Here is a 20,838-nt window from a genome sequence, read left to right on the forward strand (position 1 = left end):
GGGCTTTGGAAGATCTTGTTTCAATCGCGCAGAAGCCTGCAAGTAAGATAGGATTAGCATCTTGCTTGTTCAGCTTTGAAAGAGACATTCTTTAGAAAGACAAAATTAATCGATGCTACCAATTTTAACAATAGTTGTTAAAAATTGATATTCTAGAAGTAGTAAGAGGGAGCCTTCTCTCTACACAGCCCTCATCCACTGCTTGATAGCACTTCCCTCCTGATCTAATTTAAAAGCTACTCTATCTCCTTTTATGCTCGAGTGGTGCAGGACAGCGATTTGATTTTTGTGAAAAAACAAGCAAAAGTTCTGGCAAAACTTGTACGGGAATCCTTTGCATTCCTGCTACCAGCATGTCTTCTGAGAGGACATTTTCTATTGCGGGAAGAACTGTGGAAGACAGGAGAGCTAGACCAAATCCTGTGTTGATGACTTATTATTCATTCACAGATTTTTAAAAAAATCATAACAGTGCTTCATAGGGTATATTTCTCTCCCGCTAGGCATACAGAACGGGTTGTAATTTGTTCTCCTGGACATTTTAACAGGGTGGATTAGGAGGGTTCCTTGGGGTAGTAAAAGTCAGATTTTGTTGGGGTTGGAAGGGTAGAGGGTACCCGGGGGGGGGGGGGGGGGGTTGTTATTGCAGTTGCTCATTGTTGTTATTGTTTTCTATTTGTGATATATAAACAGATGTACAGAATATTGTTCCTTTTTATACTTTAATAAAAAGATTTAAATATAAAATCGTAAGTGTTCGAGGCTTGTGCAGATGAGGACAGAGCCCACAGGGAAGGGACGGGGCCAAATTTTGTTCGTGTCATTCTCTAGCTTTGCCATCTTTTACTATGAAGTAGCACATATGAGTTTATCTTGTTGGGCAGACTAGATGGACCGTGCAGGTCTTTTTCTGCCGTCATCTACTATGTTATTTATTTACTTTGGTATGAGAAATACTTGTACAATATTGTGTCTGTGTTCTGTGAAGTTTGTGGGACATTAGGTCATGTAATTTTGGCCTGCCCTTTTTATGTGATCATTGCCTAGCCTGTCTTGTTCCAACACTTGCTATTTAGAAGTATAATTGTGGCTTCTTTTCTAAGGATTGTATAGCCACTAATAAGCTTTTTGGAATGCATAGGGATATTTTTGGATCCCTGTAACTCCAGAGCTACATGTTTAGAAACATGAGTACTAAATGAAAATTACCACTTACTACACTGCCTGTGCCACTTGGCACATTAGACAGCGCTTAGGGATTTAAGAAGAATGTGGTTCAGTCCCAAGTCAAATTGGTATAAGCAGTGAATGTGGGATATATGTTCTAAATAGATTGAGAAGTATAGTATTCGGCTTTAATATAAATAGCAAACAACTATGGAGCTTGCACATGAATTTTTAAAATAGTCAGTACCAGACACCATGGATTTGATTTATTGATTTATAAACCATCTTTCCAAAGATATAGTGCTCAAAGCTGCGAGCAGCAAGTATTAAACCAGTTACAAACACATTTCAACAACATAATTTTAAAAAATTACCAGTCTTAATCAGTAGACCAAACTTAAGAAGCATACTAACTGAAACATATTTACCCTGCAAGAGCCATAATTAACATTGTCAGTCTAACAACGGAAAAGACAGCCATGCCTGGATTGATGATGGCAACAACCAATAAATAAAAATGAAATATAGACATCAAAAGCAAAACTATGATTTAGTATCTTAAAGAACAAAATGAATTAAAAAGTCAAGCGTTTTACTTGATGTCTGACAGGCATATAATCAACTTCTTGGTGATTGTTTCTTGGGCCATGATTTCCAAAGTTGGGGAATAATAGTTGAAAATATTCATGACCTAGATACTCTTGTATCCTCCATGAGGAAGTGCACAGAACCTCCTATGCCAAACTCATGGTGGTGAAAACCTCTTAATATTCTAAAAGGTAGTGGTGGAATTTTACATTGAGCCCAGAAGGCTACTAAACACATAATATCTGGAATTTGTTTCTGGAGGATATTGTAAAAGCAGTTCACATATGTGGGTTTGAAATGTTATTTGAGGGAAAGTTCATAAAGTTATGAAGGTACAGTAAAAGTCCAAAAATCCGGACTGCTCAGGGATTGGGTCGGCTCAGATTTTCCGGATTCTCAGGTAGTCCTTTTAACAATCAAATTTAAGGTATAATAAAGAAGAGGTGAAGAGGCAAATTTTGTTATTCTTTAACAAATACAGAATTCTTCATTTTTAAAAATGGGTGTATTTACAGGAAAAACATACAAAGAAGCTTAAGTATTTTGTCAGGTTACTACTACTACTACTACTATTTAGCATTTCTATAGCGCTACAAGGCGTACGCAGCGCTGCACAAACATAGAAGAAAGACAGTCCCTGCTCAAAGAGCTTACAATCTAATAGACAAAAATAAAGTAATCAAATCAATTAATGTGTACAGGAAGGAGGAGAGGAGGGTAGGTGGAGGTGAGTGGATACAAGTGGTTACGAGTCAAAAGCAATGTTAAAGAGATGGGCTTTTAGTCTAGATTTAAAGGTGGCCAAGGATGGGGCAAGACGTAGGGGCTCAGAGGTTAACATCTCTCTGTATCTCTGTTCCCCACCCAGTCTCTCTCTCTCTTCCCCATCCAGTCTCTCTCTCTCTTCCCTATCCAGTCTCTCTCTCTCTCTCTCTCTTCCCCATCTAGCATCTCTCTCTCTCTCTCTCTTCCCCATCTAGCATCTCTCTCTCTCTCTCTTCCCCATCTAGCATCTCTCTCTCTCTCTTCCCCATCTCTCTCTCTCTCTTCCCCATCTAGCATCTCTCTCTCCAGGGAAGTCTGTCTTACATGCTTTGCTGGCCTCAACAAAACTTGCTGCCCTTTAGAGTCTGTTTGTTCAACTTCCACTTAGGATTCCAAGCTTTCCCAGCCTTAACAGCACAGATTCAGAGAACTCTTCTGCATTCCAATTTCATCGTCCTCTCTACAATATTTCCCGTCCCTCCTGCTTAACCTCTTGCTGTTGTCCTCATTTGGTTTCATGAACACAAGTGCATAAGTACATAAGTATTGCCATACTGGGACAGACCAAAGGTCCATCAAGCCCAGCATCCTGTTTCCAACAGTTGCCAATCCAGGTCAGAAGTACCTAGCATGATCCCAACACAGTACATTTTATGCTGCTTATTCTAGAAATAAGCAGTGGATTTTCCCCGTGTCATTTTAATAATGGCTGATGGACTTTTCTTATAGGAAGCTATTCAAACCTTTTTTTAAAACCCCGCTAAGCTAACTGCCTTTAATACATTCTCTGGCAACGAATTCCAGAGTTTAATTACACGTTGAGTAAAGAAATATTTTCTCTGATTCATTTTAAATTTACTGGGCCTGACTCAGTATTGCAACTCTTATGTTCTTATGAAATTATAGTGTTATTCTTTTTACTTGGATAGTTTATAGAAATACTAAACTATTTATTCTATCATGGTTAGAGAGACCTACTTAGATATTTTTCTCTAAATTGCATTGATCATGAAAATGCAGCATCAGAGTGTGTGTTTGCAAGATATTACATGTGAAATCGTATAATGATGAAAAAGAACCAAACAGCTTTGTTGTCCATTCTTTGAGTGACCTCAGTTATGTGTTTATTGTTTCAGAGATTCGAGCTCAGCTAGTGGAACAACAGAAATGTCTGGAGCAGCAGACTGAGATGAGAGTGCAGCTCTTGCAGGACTTGCAAGACTTTTTCCGCAAGAAATCAGAAATAGAGACGGAGTATTCCCGCAATCTAGAAAAATTAGCAGAGAGGTTCATGGCTAAAACAAGAAGTACAAAGGACCATCAGCAGTACAAGTAAGCATTGCTTATTCTCACATCTTTTCAGTGTGCTAGGTCTTCCACAATTCCTTTGTTTTTTATTAGCATTTCGTTACATTACAGGTCCTGATCTGTGAGCACTACTGTTTGGGTTGTACAGTTGACCAGTAACTTCTGTCCCATCTTCTATACTACTTGCACACTCTGCTGTTGATCTGTGGTGACAAAGTTTGTTATAGCAACTCCTGCTTTTGGGCTGCAAAGAGAAAAAAAGCCTACTTCAGCTGCTAAGCAGTGGCACTAACTTGTGGCTACATCAGCTGCTAAGCAGTGGCACTAACTTGTGGCTACATCAGCTGTGTTTGTCCTCCCCGTAGATGTCATCTGAGCAAGCAGACCTGTGAATGCTCATTTGAATGTATGTGTTTTCCAGCAAAATTATAAAGCCCAGAGAAAAAACTCCCCCACTGTCCCCTGCACTTAATATAAACACTAGAAAACTTCAAAACATTTAATATATTTTAAGATACAGTATCACCCCTCCAAACCCAATCCCATCCTTAACCCTCCCCCCCACCCAAGAGACCAGGAAAAAATGGGGAAAGAAGGACGTAGAAAAGTTTCCTAAATAACTTCCCGTTTGTATAGAGGACTTCACCAGTGAGGGAACAGTCTGTTGTTTACAGTGTGCCATTAAAGTTACTCGAGCTTCACACATTGCATGGCACACTAATATAGCCTGAGGGGGCTTTAAGTTCATGCAGTTTCTTGGGAAACAGGAAAAACCCTGGTGACTAAGGAATTGGATGATACAACCAACGCTGAAGTGTAAGTTGAATCACCCTCCAAAAAAACCCGAGCTTTCACACAGGTCCATCAAATATGACCCATAGTACCAACCTCTCCACACTGCCACCAACACAGGGCAGAGGTCCCAGGGAAGATGTGCTGAAGGCGGGCAAGTGTTAAGTAACATCGAAACAGGACTTTAGCAGCTTTGAAGAGCACAGAGATAGAGACCTTCAGTAGTGCTTTTTCCAGAGTGCTTCACTCATCCTTAGCCAACCTCAGGCCCAGCTCTCGTTGCCAATTCAGTGGTGCAATGTGTATACAGGTGAATGGGAGCAAAGATGTTTGTTTAAACAAGTAATCAGGCCTCAAGTCTTCACACAAGTCCTTCAAAAAAGAGTCTTCCTAGAATATCTTAGAACGGATAAAGGGTGAGGAAAGAAAATGAGGTAGTTGAAGGTAGGGCTTCCCCTAATTGGGACCCCATTGAGAACATCAACAAGAAGTAGAGTTAATTCAACTGCAAAGCATTTGTAAAAGTTGTTCAAAATCCGATCAAGACTGGGATATTTCCCTCTAGGTAGCGCTTTGATAGCCTTTTGGACCTCTTTTGGAGTAATTGGACAGTCAATTTCGTTATGCTGATCAGCAGTAAATGAAGGAAGATTGCATGAGGACAGATAAGCAGAGATAGCGTTAGGGCAAATATGAGGTTCCCGAGAGATTGGTAAAAATCTTAGAAGCGTTAGCGAATCTGGAAGGACTTAGTCCATGAATGACCATTCTATCCCGCAAACGAAGGATCGTACAATCGGCCTGTAATTTACAAAGTTGCAAGGCAAGATAATGGCCAGCTTTGTTAATAAACTCATAATGAAGCACTTTATGCCTCAATTGAACCAAATGCAACTGGTCTGAATAGATAGCATCCAATTGAAGTCTAGCAGCTCGCAATTCCCGCAAGGCAGAAACCAAACCAGTTGTTTTATGACATGGTTCCAGACAACTAATAGCATCTATGCATTGAGCAAGTTGAGCCTGCTGAAGTCAAGTACGCTTACTAGCCTGTTGAAGAAAATAGCACCTAGAAACTGCTTTTAAGGCATACCAGAGAATACCTAACAGTGGCCCTGAGTTGAGATTAAGATCCAAATAGTCCTTTAATAATGTAACCCCTCCAATATTGCTGCATCTTACTACTACTACTACTACTACTAAACATTTCTAAAAGAGTATTTAAGGTCTGTCTCTTATCCTTTTCCTCCTCCCTCAGGGAAGATAGAGAGGCCCATGTCAGTGCATGATCCAAGAAAGTGATACTTCCTATACCCAAAAGAGGGGCTGTCTCTGCCAACAGAGTGTTTAGGAATGGTAATCAATTCAGGAGTAGGAATCATGAGTGGGTGAACAGTAAGTATAGTCATGATCCTGAGGGTGGGATGTATGCCACGTATCACTCAAACCCAGGGACTTAACGAAAGAACCTAATGCACATGAAAGCCGGAAATCAGATCCAGAGGCCCTGCCAGAGCAATCCAAGGAAGGGTTAAGAGTAGCATTAAAATCATCCCCCATAATTAAGAAGCCCTGGAGGAATGAAGATTGTAAAAGGGATCTTGATGATCATTAGGAGCATAAACAGAAAACAGGGTAAAGTCGACCCGGTCCAAAAGGAGGTGAAGGAACACAAAATGCCCCTCTGGGTCACGTCTAATCTTAACAACCTGCACCTGAAGAGAAGAATGCAACAAGATTACCCACACCACACTTCTTAGAAGCATCAGCTGCTGAGGCATAGTAAATATAGGGGTAGCGAGGATGAGAAAGGAGCCTCTCATGGACACGTCGAAGGTGTTTCTTCTGCATAAACACAACATGAAGTTTTAAATGAAGCGGTTTTTTAAAAAAACTTCTGATGTTTCTGAGGCAAATTTAGGCCTGTAACATTATAAGACATAGTAACATACATAGCAGATGACGGCAGAAAAAGACCTGCACGGTCCATCCAGTCTGCCCAACAAGATAACTCATATGTGCTACTTTTTGTGTATACCCTACTTTGATTTGTACCTGTAACTTTTAAGTCAGCACTCATGATAAACAATTAAATTCAAGTGCATGAAGCCAAACCCACAAAGATCCCTCCCATCCTGGGTGTCCAGACCCCCCCCCCACCCAAAGTAACCTCCACCAACACAGACACACAATCTTTCCGACACATAGACATCAAACACCAAATAGCAGACCACAAGGGCCCTCTGAATGGGATACAGAGGAACTAACTTGTGAAACCAAATGAACCCAGCACCCAGGCATCTCTCCCCCTCCCCCCCCCAAAACATTCAGTCCAATTCCAGACTAACATCCAATTAAAATATCTACTTACCATCCACACTACTCCCAGCCACACCAACACTCAGTCAGGCTTCACTCCATCAAAACCACAGCCAGCCATACTAATAGCGTTTTACAAAGGACTCTCCCAACAAATAAATAAAATTTCCAAGCCGCTGCCAAAGACTGCACCCTGTAGGGCAAAACTTAAAGAAAATGGAAACTCCCAGCAATAGGATATCTGTTCCTTATTTAAAATGTCCAACATGGGTTTCATTAGCCGATGTTGCATCAAAGGAAATTGCAGAAGGTCCTGGAAAACCGCAACTGTTGAATTATTGTAATCTAAATGGGGAGCCTGCCTGGCATGGTGAAGCGCAAGTTTGTTATCTGAATATTTAACAAGGCAAACAATATTATCTCGCAGCTGGTTATCCAGATGTTGACCCAGTGAATGGTGGGTTCTCTCCAGCTCCACCGGGACAGAGATGGCATAAGATCCCATTAGTGAAGCACAGATGCTGCAAACTATTGCCAGCACATCCTCCGTTGCCCCCCTCTCCCCCCCCTGGGGATTCCACAAAATCAAATCAATATGCACAAAAGAGATTTGCTTGCAATGCAGGCAATGTATGCAAATCAATCTCATTCATATTTATTGTAGATATCCTGAAAGCCTGATTGGAAAGGGGGTACTCCAGGACTGACTTGGGAAACACTGATTTACACCATCCTTCACATTTTCAAAGTGAATTTCATCAGGGAGTTTAATGTATTTCTAGGCATTGCACATAATTATAAAATTGCCTCCATAATGGGATTTATCAGATGTAAAATCTAGTACCAAGATTACTTTCCTGATAAGGACAGAGTCAGATTACACATTACAAACTGATCATAAGTATGAAAAATTTGGTTAGCAGCTCTTACTAGCCAATGAGACTTGTAGTCATTTGTAAGCACTTATCTGCACCTGCTCATTAGCTTAATCAAATATACTGCCCTCCTCCACCCTTTTTTAAAGTATTTTTATTACTTATGTCCATGTTGACTTTGAAATAAATCAAATTATGCAAACGTCAAAATGAAATTGAAACAATTCATATAGTTTTATTTTTCCCCCTGCTCATAAATAACCCTTTGGATTCATCACACACTCACTACATAACCTCATTTGCTCTTATTTAGTGGCTACATTATCTGTATTTTCTATTTCTTTTTTTGCACTTAACATTCTACCTTTACATTCCTTATGGATTGCCCTATGTGGCTTACAGTAATTTGAAATGATCCAGAAATTTAATACAAGTCAAAATACAATTCACAGTACAGTTTATAATATATATTCCTAATATAATTGCAAAATAACATGGCAGTTTAAATATAGTCATTTCCGTGGTCTTCTGGTACAAGCAACGTTATAGTTGTTAAGGGTTGAGATATCCAAACTTATTGTTCCTTTGTATATATGAGCTATCTGACATCAGCATGTCATACACAGCATGGCCTTGGATAAGATTGCTCCATTGAGGGATTTGCTGAGAAGAACAAGCAATTGGACATATATATCCATGGTGGATGGAACCTGTTTTACAGTTGAAATGGGAGTTAAGATAGGTGGAGAGGAAATAGAGAAAAAGTGAGGATGTGGATGATTATGATAGTTATAAATTTCATTTGACAGAATATTTGTGGTTTTGTGAGGAATAAGAAGAATGAGTATTATAAAAGGAGGGTGAAAAGTGCTTTAAATAGACCTAGTGTTGTATGCTACTGTAAAATTCGTCATAGAGGGATATGAATAGTTGGAGGGAGTGTGGGTCCAAATGCATTACTACTGATTGTAGAAAAAAGGTGCAGAGTTTAGGGTAGAAAGTGCAGGGACTAGTTCAGGTAAGTGCAGTGGAGGTTGTTGAGGATATGGTTACTGTTTAGATGGAGCTTAAGAAGATACATGAAAAAGAGATGGAGTTGATTGTGTGGACTATTACTCCTAATCGGGCAAATTTAGATCTGTGTTCATCTGGAGTGGTCCGCCAGTTGGCAGATAAAATTGCACCTATGTTGACAGTAATAGTGAATAAATTTTTGCGAGCTGGGGAATTGCCAGCAAGCGACAGTTAAACTGCTGATGAAGCAAGAAACCCTTGATCTGTTAGTGTTAGGAAATTATAGGCCAATATCTTTACTTCCATTTGTAGGTAAGGTGATTGAGGAAGTTGTTCTGGGTCATTTGGAGGAGTTCATTGAGTTGTATATTTATTTATTTATTTATTTATATTTATTTGTTGCATTTGTATCCCACATTTTCCCACCTATTTGCAGGCTCAATGTGGCTTACATAGTGCAGTAGTGGCAGTCGCCAATACTGGCATGAACAAATACAAAGTGAGGTTATGACAGAATAATGATCAGGATTGATAGACACATTGGGGGGTCATAAGGGGAAGAGTAGGTTATGTCGAATACGAACATTTATATTGTGTTGCGGGGTTAAGGCATTTATACTTGGATCTGAACCAATATGGTTTCTGCCTAACGCATGGTGTTGAGACTTTAATTACTACGGTTGATGTGATGAGAAGAGGTATGGACATCAGTCAGTGTTTTTGTTTGGTGTGTCTCTGCATGTGGCCTCTGCTTTTGATTTGGTGGATACTGTTTTGTTAAGGAAACTGCAAGGTTTAGGGATAGAGTGCCAGGTTTACAAGTGGTTTGTATCATATTTCTCTGAGCGGTCTATGTTTATGCGAAGTGGTGGTGTGGTATCGCCAGTGAAGATTCTTACTCTGTTTTGTGCTTAATTCTGTTTGAAGAAATATGTATTTGATTACTTGCCTCCTGTATCCTATAGGAGAACTTGGTTTTGGCAGTCTTGTGTCATATGTTCTTTTTCAAAAAATTTCTCCTTTTTCCTTTTCTGTCCAGCTTACCCGGAACCAGTGCTGAGATGCTGGTGTCAAAATCTTTCATTTGCAACCACCTTAGTTTAGTCATTGCATCACTGTCCCAGTAATTCTTCACTCTTTCCATCTGCAGCTTAAGCGCCTCTTCAGTGAAAGTACATGGCCTTGCAGTAGCAGCCTTTCCATGAATATGTAAACTGTGCCCATTAGTTGCACAGAGGTGATAAAGCATTTCATTCTCTGCACTGTAAATGATTTCCTGCTTACTATAAAGAGGGCACGGTTTAACTTTTATTGACAATCTAACCAACACTTTGCTTCCTTTGATTCTAAAAAGAGGGAACTGCAGTAACAAAAAAGAATTAGAGCGTATTTGCTGGTAGATTCTCTCACCGCTACAGATGGGCAGGATTTGAACTTTCTAACCTAATAAAGATATATGAAGTTATAGCCGTGGTAGAATCTGGGGCACACCTGCACTCCATTTCCAAACACACATTCCATCCTGGAAAGTTGCTTCCTATTCTGTAAAATAGACTGAGGGTAGATCATGAGGGGGAAGTTGCATGGAGAGCCTTAGGGCTTAGAGAACAGTTTGTGTTGATGCCATTGAGAAACATCACTTAGTTGTATCTGATTTATTCTGTTACAGGTATGCAGTATTTCTGTTCTTGACTGATATTTGTTGATCCTTATGATTCTAGAATTAACCAGAAATTCTATCTGCACAGTTTACTAGGTGTTCCCGTGAACTTCCTGTATTTGCAACTTCAATATTACAAACTGGCTAGAATGTTACAGGAAATGGAAGTAGCATAGACTATGGTCTGAGTATTTCTTGGCCCATGTAATATTGACTTGTTAATGCTGAGTGTAAAGATTTTCTTCCATTTCTGGATGGTGATTGTCTACCAAAGAAGTATTAACATTTCGTTCATCATGAAAGTAGTTTTCATGTTCTCTTCCTGCCTCTCCATCTCCCAAAACAAGGCAGACATTGCTGTTCTCTGCTTTGTCTTTTATGGAATAACTCTATCTTGAAGTTGAATATGCTTAACATTTTTAAAAATTTAAATACTTTTGTGCTTACTGAATTGTATTAAGATGTGCAAACGTTTCTTGTGAACTCGTTGTTTGGGTGGCCATCTACTAAATAAAACCTTGGAAAGAAATCAGTCTTACAATTGCATTTTGTCAATCAGTCACTATTTTTTCTTCACTTTTTTTTTTGCCATTGTGCAGAATTGTTGCAATTTGTGCTTGATTTACTGTGTTTGGTATTGTGTTTTGTATTCTTTAGGAAAGATCAGAATCTTTTATCACCAGTAAATTGTTGGTATTTACTTTTAAACCAAGTAAGAAGAGAAAGCAAAGATCATGCAACTTTGAGTGATATATACCTTAACAATGTCATCATGCGCTTTATGCAAATCAGTGAGGACTCTACTAGAATGTTCAAAAAGGTACGTGTTTTTAACTTATCCTGGAATGTTTGACTTTTATCAGGGAAGTCTGAAGTGAAAACAAGTACTCTGCATTTTGTGTTGTATTACCTCAGTTGCTAGACTTACTAAGTTAGCACTGAAAAATCTCTCAAAATCTTTCAGAAGGATAATCAAACTGTTCTTAAAGAGGTCCATTATAAATGAAATTCAGACTGTTTTGAAAATTGGATTTAAAAGCAACTTCTTATTTTAAATAATAGATTGTATTTCTATCTGTGAAATCAGGTGGAGATCTCAATCAAATGTATGTACTAAGGAATGCTACTCTCTATTGTTTTCTATTCTCTTCTGATGGGATGCAGAGATGCCATACATTGGTCAGGATATCCGTAATGAGCCTGTATAAGATAGATTTGCATACTGTGATGGTAGTGCATGCATGTTTCTTTCAGTTGTATTCTAGATACTTCAGAGTAGTGGCGTAGCCACGGGAGGGAGGCCTGGGCCCTCCAAATTGGATTTGGGTCCCCAAGCCATGCCAGCAGAAGCTTTCCTCCAGCACTGTTCGCCACCGTACTGCATGCTCTACTCCTCCCCCCCCCCCCCCCCCCCCCCTAATCACATGCTCAGTTTTAGTAAAATTGAGTGTGCGCATTGCTGGGGGAAACAGGGCAGGTGGCATGGCAGCAAACAGCGCTGGAGAAAGGCTTCTGCTTGCGGGGCTTGGGGACCCTCGCCAGCCCAGGTATGTGGGGTTGCAGCAGGGAGCAGAGAGCAGGAGGAGGTGGGGCAAAATGTGTTCTCCCACTTTGGGCTCGGGCCCCGCCACCCCCCAAAAAAAATTGAGGTCTGGCTAAGCTCCTGCTTCATAGGATTGGAAGGTTTGATCCTGAAATGTTAACGCACATATTACTGAAAGACCTGACGGGGGTAGGGGTTGTAGTCTTGGCATTTCAAAGAAAATTGGGCAAACATAATGCAACAGACATTGTCTGACTCTGTAAGTAACAGATGATCCAAATTTATCTCAAGGAGTGCCTAACATTTCATTCCATTACTGTTGCAGAAAGCTGGTACATAACAAGCATATTCAGCTTGGCTTTTTCTGCTGCTGTACATCCATGTAGTATTAGAGATATTGGGATGACAAATTTTTGTTTCTCTTTCAAAGTTTGCTCAGTTTTTTTGCCACAGTTCTCCATCTTGCAAGAATCACAGTCAGGATTCCGTCCACTCCATAGCACTGAAACTGTGCTCATTCCGCTCTTATCCAACTTCAAACATGAAATAGCTTGTGGAAAAAAGTATTCTTCTCCTGCAATTCGACATGTCGAGTGCTTTTGATATGGTGGACCATAAAATCCTTCTAAAACTTCTTGATTATTTCGGGACTAGTGGTAATGTATTAAGATGGTTTAAAGGCTTTCTAACCACCAGAACCTACCAAGTTAAATCCAACTGAATCTTATCACCGGCATGGACAGCTGACTGTGGTGTTCCTCAAGGCTCGCCCCTTTCCCCTACATTCCTCAACGTAATGCTGATTCCTCTGGCAAAAACCCTATCCAAGCTTGGCCTTAACCCATTCATCTATGCGGACGACGTGATCATCTGCATTCCTTTCAGAAGAGATTAATCTGAAATCACCGATGTGATTAATCTTGGATTAAAAACCATGGTCTCTTGGGCAAACTCATTTAAATTAAAACTTAACACTGAGAAAACTCATTGCCTCATCCTCTCTTCTCCCTATAATAAGTTCAAACCCCCAACCTTAATCACTCCTGACCTAACCCTCCCGGTCTCTGAGAACCTAAAAATACTTGGGGTAATTGTTGATCGTAACTTATCACTCGTGAACCAAACAAACTCCACCAAGAAAATATTCTTCTCTCTATGGAAACTAAAGCGGATAAAACCTTATATCTGCAGAGAAATATTTCGTAACCTAGTTCAATCATTGGTACTAAGCTGTCTTGTCTGGAAAGAAGGTGAGCCCTTAGGTCCCGCAAGGCCCCGAAGGACCTCAGAGGACAGGCGTGCAACCCCAAGACTTCACCCGCGGCGACCGCAGTTCACCGGGGGTTCAGCCCCCAGCTGCAGGCGGCCAACGGGACTTCCGGAAACCGCGGGGTTGACGAACTGACCCAGTACCGGAACCGGGAGCGGGAAGGGCAGGTGGAAATCAGAGTAGTCCAGAAACAGGCAACAGGTCAGGGCAGGCAGCTCACAGCGTCGTCCAAAAACAGGCAACAGGTCAGGGCAGGCAGCTCACAGTGTCGTCCAAACACAGGCAACAGGTCAGGGCAGGCGGCTAGCAGAGTTATCCAAAAACAGTCCAAAGGTCAAACCAGGAGAGCAAGGGAACGTACTGAAAACAAGAACACACACAGACTGGCCTAGGGAAACAGAACCTGAAGCAACGTCCTGTTTCAGCCCCGCTCCTTAAATACTGTCAGCAATCAACCGCCCATCCCCAGCCGACATGGCCGGCCAATCGGAACCCGGCTACTGAAGAAATCCCTCTGGTTGGTTCTGTCCGGCTTCCCAGGTGGGGCTACAGCACTGGCATCCCAATCGGGTTCCTCTGAGGCGGAGCTTTGGGCTCCCGCGCCCGAATGTGGGGAAGACGCCGGCCATCGCGTCTCTGCGCCATCCTCCCCGCTGGCGCAAGCACGGAGCCCATAGCCAGCGACCGAGAGCCCGGAAGCCACGATCGCCGGCCCACGGGCTCGGCCCCGGACAGGGCGGCCATCGCCGCGGCGAGCCCCGGCCTCAAGAAGGCGGGCCATCGCCGCAATGGACACCGGCTCGGCCCCGACTGCACCCGAAACAGGCGCCCATCCGGTAGACCGCTGGGTAAGCCCTCTCTGGCTGCAGGTCCTTCCTCCCGGCCCTTGCTTCCCGCAGAGGAGCAGCCGGAGGGAGCGACAGATGTGACATAAGCCACCTTGATTACTGCAATGGAATATACGCAGGATGCAGAGAACAACTTCTGAAGAAACTCCAAACCGCCCAGAATACAGCTGCCAGATTAATCTATGGAAAATCAAAATTTGAAGGCTCTAAACCCCTCCGTGAGAAACTACACTGGCTTCCAGTAAAGGAATGAATTACTTTTAAACTCTGTACACTGGTTCATAAAATTCTTTACGGTGAAGCACCAGGTTACATGGATACCCTTATCAATTTGCCATCAAGGAATTCTTGCAGTTCGTCCCATTCATATTTAAACCTCCACCATCCCACCTGTATTGGTCTCAAATACAAATCCACCTACGCCGCCACCTTTTTCTTCATTAGCACTCAACTATGGAATGCATTGCCTAAATCTGTGAAAATTATTTATGACCACCTGAACTTCAGAAAATCTCTTAAGACCAGCTTATTTGGAAAGGCTTATCCTAATGATCCCGTCCCAAATCCATAACTCCTGGATTACAGTTACTTTATGGACCTTATAGGCTCTATTACCCTTCCCCCTTTTCTCTTTCCCCTTGTAATTACTATCCTACCTATTCACCTTACCATACTTCGTTTGTTTATTTACCGGATTGGCAAATGCCTTACGGACTGATGTTAGCCATATTGAGCCTGCAAATGGGTGGGAAAATGTGGGGTATAAATGTTATAAATAAATATACAGACTTTTCCATTAATTGGTGCAGCTGTCTTATAATCAATTCTACTCTTTTCTACTGCTATTTCTAAAGAGAAAAATTGAGGCATTTAAAAAAATTAGATAATACATTAATCAAGACATTCCTTATCTTGCTAGACAAGTGCAGGTGAATAATAATGGTTGAAAAGGGAATCCTTGTCTGGTTCCCCCCCCCCCCCCCCCCCCCCCCAGCTGTATAGCTGTGTTACCTCCATTCACCCTAGCACAAGATGCAGTCTGAATATAGGCTACCCTCTAAAATAATCTCCACAGTTTTAATAAGACTCAATGTAGGAACTCCTAGCAGGCCCCATGCAGTGATTTTCTGAATTGATTCCTAGAAGAAGGTTTGAATGTCTCTACTTTTAGATTTGTACATTAGATTAATTACTGTTTGTATATTGTCTGAGACCTGCCATTGCAGGACAAATCCCACTTGATGGTTATGAAGTTAGGCAGTACTTCACCCTGTCTGGAGGCCAGCACTTTAGCAACGATATTTACATTTATGTTAAGGACTGATACTGGATGGTAAGACTGACATTCAGTTCTATCTTTTTTGGTCCTTCTGGATTACTGAGATCCAGGTCTCCAAAATTGAGGGAATGGTTTCCTCAGATTGTGCTTTGTTAATTACAGTTGCCAGTGGCGTTCCTAGGGAGGGCGGTGGGTGCGGTTTGCCCCAGGTGCACGCCGCTGGGGGGGGTGGGAGTAACCTGTTCCGGGGCAGAGGGAGCATGGAACTAACGAAGGACAGGCGCGCGTGGCACCCCCCCCCCCCCCCCAGCGGCGTGCACCCGGGGGGCGGGGCGCATCGGCGATCCGCCCCGAGTGTCAGCCCCCCTAGGAACGCCACTGACTATTGCTGGCAGGGGTGGCCAATTCGATAGCAAAGGATCTTTGTAAAACTCCACTGACAAACCATGTAGACCTGGAGCTTTCCCCAGGATAGAGATTTAATAGCTCCGAAAACGTCAGGCGACGCACTTGTTCTGTCTACTTGGGCTTTCCTCAGCCAGTATTTTATATATTTATTAGGATTTATGTACTGCCTTTTTGAAGGAATTCACTGAAGGCGTTGTACAGTAAGAATAGATCAAACATGAGTAATAGGCAATTACAGTAGTAAAAATATTCAAATAACAATACAAAGTATGGCATGATATACTACTTACAATGTCAACACAATACGTAATAGAACATTTTAATTGATAGTGAAGGGTAAAGCAAAGATGTAAGAGAGTAAAAAGTGTTAGAAAGTAAGGTGACTGATTTAAAGAAAGTTGCACATGAGGTCAGAGAGATGGTTAAATATTATCTCAGCTAGTGGATAAACATGTCCTGCTGCAGTATGTGCAGCCGGAGTCACTCCTTGTGTGTGTGAGTGAGACTAACAAGTTAGTTACTTCTTCCATTAAAGGCCTGGTTGAGGAGCCAAACTTTCACCTGCTTCCTGAAATAGAGATAGTCTTGTGTTAAGCGGAGCCTTTCAGGCAGTGCATTCCAGAGTATGCTAATAGCTTATATGGTTTGGTGCTTTTTACATAGCATTCTTATTTTAACCTAGCAAGTTTAAAGTCTCTCTTATAGCTGTTTAGACTCTCTACGTCTTACCTCATGTAGTTCCCTTCAACTTTGTAGTCTCTCTCTCTCTCCTGCTTCTGTTGGGAGGTAATCTTGATGAAAAATCCCTCAGAAACAGCCTTTAGGGAATCCCATATTACCCATGTGGATGTAACTGGAAAGAGGGAATTGAAATTCTGTTTACATTAGTGTAGTATACAGGCACCTATCGTAGACAGAAGTAGACAGAGATTTAATTGAAGGCATTCAATATATAGCTATGAAAGGGAACTACTATTAATATGTGATTTTGATGTGCCGGATGTTGACCAAGGCATCCCTCTTAAGGGGTTATCTAAAAGTAAGGAGATCCAGAATTTGAAGTAGAGAGATCCTAGAAATAGGGAGAGCTGTTCCAGCAATTGGTAATGAAACTCAAATGAGATGAGACCATACTGGACTTAGTGCTTCTGATGATAGTGTGTGATCATCTGGCATCCACGAATCACCGGATATTATGGTTCAATATTAAGACAGGTATGGGAGAGGGTTCATTCAAAAGTGAAGGTTCTAGACTTTAAAAATAAAAAAAAAACTTTGTTGAGAATGACACTACCTTAAGAGAGTTAGGTGGATAGGAGTATCTGAGAGAGTAAAAAAAAAAAAAAATAAATAAAATGCAGTGGACAGAACTGGAGAGAGCTATTTTAAGGGCAACAACCCTTTTTGCAAGGAAAGTAAATAAAAGTAACTGACAAGGAGGCAGATGCAGCAACCAAACGTAAAAAAATCAAAATCGTTAAAGTCCCTAACGATTTTTAAAAAACAAAGAATGCACCAAAAAAAAAAGTCACACATGCTCAGATCGGTATTCAAACATACAATGTATCAAAGAATCACAATACACATCGGTAATCGGCCCCTAAATCATGCGCAGAGCAGCCAAGCGTTTTGCTGGCTGCTCTGCGCATGCTGCAAACGTAAAAACAAACAAAAAAAAAGCCACAACACATACACGTGGCTACCCGGTCAGCAAAATCCAAAAACAAAGGATCAGGAGGGGGCAAGGGCGCTCGTCCGAGGCGTCCTGTATGGACGGCCTTGCCCCCCCCCCCCGGCTGCTCCCCACTTTCCCCCGCTTTCCCACCCACCACGAAAAAGCAAAATGCTAGCTGCCCCGGTCCCCCTCCCTTCCTGTTCTTGTGTTCTGCAGAGCTAACTCCGCCTCCCGTCATTCTTTCGCCCCGTGCCCCGCCCCCGCTGCCCCCCCTGAGGTCGACTACGCCGCTCCCCCCCTCCACCGAGACCCCCCTCCCTATTAACGACCCGAGCAGCGCCTCTCACCTCTTTCTGAAGCGCTGCACGGGCAGGAAGATCTATTGTGTTGATTGTAGAGTCTCCATGACGTCTCTTCTTCCCTGGCCCAGGCCCCGCCTCCTTCTGACGTAGGTTACTTACAGGTTCCTGTTCCGAGGCAGAGGGAGCATGGAAACCAACGACGCTGACCGGCGCGCGGCACACACCCCCAGCGGCGTGCACCCGGGGCGGACCGCCCCCACCGCCCTCCCCCTGGTACACCACTGATTTTTGGATTCTTCTGGTGATTTTTGACTTGAACAGTGGTGAAGATGATTAAAAATTTGTGAGGAGGGTATGGCAAAAAAGAGGTCTTGTGCAGTGGAGAATTACATGGATGATAGCATTACAGTTGGAACCAGGAGTAATTAACATTTATAATGGCAGCACAGGCACCTACATGCTTTTATAAAATAGGGTCCCAGATCCAGGCCCAGTAGCACAAAAAAATGATGGTACACAAATATACACCTGTTCCAAAGATGTGTGTACATGTATTCAGTGCATATACCTATGCATATTTTATGTGCCCCCAAAACTATGACCCCAGGAATGCTCATGTGCTGATTGTTTAAATTAGGTACAGCTTTTCCATATGCCTGCTATTTATGTGTGTATGTGGCTGTACATTTCTATGAAAGACCTTTTTTGTTTGTGTAAAACAAGATTTACATGTCGAAGAAGCTTTATGAAATTATCCCCACTATGTGCAAGGAATTGAATGTAGCAGCAGCACAGCACAGAGAGGGTTCAAAGTGCAGGATAAAGTTCAAATGTCGGAAGAAAGCACCAAGAGCCTTCAAAATTGAGGCGAAGTTCCTTTAATCACACAGTTTGGACCAGGGGCATAGCCAGACTTCGGCAGGAGGGGGGTCCAGAGCCCTCGGCAGTGATACATAATTAACATAAATCAAAATATAATTACATAAATAATCAAATTCAACAAAACAAGACTAAAATTGTAACTAAAAAATTATACAAAATTCTAAAAGCTACGTGACTTTTATTTGAATATAAGCCAATAAAAAAAGAATCATAAGAGCTAAATAAAATATCATATATCTTTGAGTGAAGACCTTCTTTAAAAAAAAAAATGATAGGACTAGCATCAGGCCTTTGGCCTGTGACCACAGCAGCCTAGAAGACTAATTCCAAGTCAAGGTTGACACTAAGGGGATAATATTATATACTTTTTTGTTCATAATCTATCTGTGATTTCTGCCAGTTTGTCACTATGTTTCATAAAGGCACATAGATGTCTTTATAAAACAGGCTAAAAATAGGTGCCTTCTTACCTCTTATCCCTGGTTTCCTTTTTTAAGACTACCCTCTAAATGCAATGGGGCTATCTAGTTTATGGGCTTAAAAATCAATCATCCAGATGGCTTTAAATTACGCTGATTTGTAAGTATTTTTCTATGCCATGTAATATTTTGAGGCTTTTTTCTATCCCATATTAAAATTGTGGCTATTAGCTCTGCCTGGAGGGCACTGTTTATAGTGGGGGGGGGGGGGGGGAGGTTGCCCAACATTCAGTAGGTAACCACTGTAAAGATTGCAGAACAGATGTGATATCATCACACATTTTAGTGCCAAGGCGTGCTTCCACATTCTGAATAAGTGCAAAGGTTTCTGCTAGGTACTTGTGACCTGGATTGGCCATTGTTGGAATTAGGATGCTGGACTAGACCATTGGTCTGACTCAGTATGGCTGCTATTATGTTCTTATGTTTAAGTAAATAAGCAGGCAACCTCACTATACATTAATTTCTTTTCACATGCACAAAGAAACATATAAATGAATAGAGAGGTTAGCTCTCCACAAATATGTATACATGCTCTTGAACAGGTACCATATCTGCACCTTGAATGTACATAAGTGTTGCCATGCTGGGACAGACCAAAGGTCCATCAAGCCCAGTATCCTGTTTCCAACAGTGGCCAATCCAGGTCACAATTACCTGGCAAGATCCCAAAACAATACAATACATTTTATGCTTCTTATCCCAGAAATAAGCAGTGGATTTTCTCAAGTACATTTTAATAATGGCTTATGGACTTTTCTTTTAGGATGCTATCCAAACCTTTTTTAAACCCTGCTAATGTAAGTGCTTTTACCACCTTCTCTGGCAACGAATTCCAGGGTTTAATTACATGTTCAGTGAAGAGATATTTTCTCCAATGTTGTTGCTGCTGGATTTGCCTATGCATCTTTATAAAATAGTGCAAAAGTAGGCACTTCCTGTTCACAACCTAGGCATCTTGTTATAAAATTAATCCTTATGATATCAGCCAAGAACCATAGAAGAAGGGAATATATTAGAAGTTGAGAACAATGAAAAGTCACACTGCAGTGATTGCATATGTTTTTGGGGGTGGGGCACCATGATCCTAGGTGAAAGTTTCAGATCATACACAAACATTGTGAACAAAACCATAAATGTGAGGATCTCACAAAGCTACCTGTAAGTAACAGAGAAGACGTGGAGTAGAGTGGGCTATACAATCAAGACAAGGTAATTTAGAAATATCTGGAAGGATGTGAGCACCAGTAGTTAGTGTAAGCAATATGCTAGCTCTGTTGATTGAGTCACATCTATTTACAGGTACTATCAGAGTGACATGATTTTAATGATTCCCATAATGGGAAGATGACTGTACTGAGCCATCATCTGTGCAGGAAAGGGAGAGGAATAATACATTTATGTAAAAGGAATAGTAACGTAACTGAAATTAAAAGGGCATGGGGAAAATTTTTTATCTACCAGGTGTAGAGCTAGATAGATGTAGACACTATATTATCTTCATGAGACAGACTAATGATGGAACTCATGAGGGAGTGGATAAGCTGAACTTGGTACTTAAAAGTAGGGAAAGTGTTTCTAATGCCCATATAGGTTATCATCTTAGCTCCAGTGGTCATCAAACAATGTTTTATATAAACAAAGGCATAAAGGGCTGCACAAAT

The 20,838-nt window shown here is 41.5% G+C and overlaps 1 protein-coding gene across 2 annotated transcripts in view; it reads left to right on the forward strand.

Moving 5' to 3' along the window:
• SRGAP1 (SLIT-ROBO Rho GTPase activating protein 1) overlaps positions 1-20,838 on the forward strand; it is a 469,248-nt gene that overhangs the window by 176,478 nt on the left and 271,932 nt on the right. For both annotated transcript variants that reach the window (XM_030216376.1, XM_030216377.1), the window contains exons 2-3: positions 3,657-3,852; positions 11,146-11,308. In XM_030216376.1, the coding sequence (XP_030072236.1) occupies positions 3,657-3,852; positions 11,146-11,308 (359 nt within the window). The remainder of the gene's footprint in view (positions 1-3,656; positions 3,853-11,145; positions 11,309-20,838) is intronic.

Source organism: Microcaecilia unicolor, chromosome 10 (genome assembly GCF_901765095.1).
Source record: "Microcaecilia unicolor chromosome 10, aMicUni1.1, whole genome shotgun sequence".
NCBI classification, from domain to species: domain Eukaryota; kingdom Metazoa; phylum Chordata; class Amphibia; order Gymnophiona; family Siphonopidae; genus Microcaecilia; species Microcaecilia unicolor.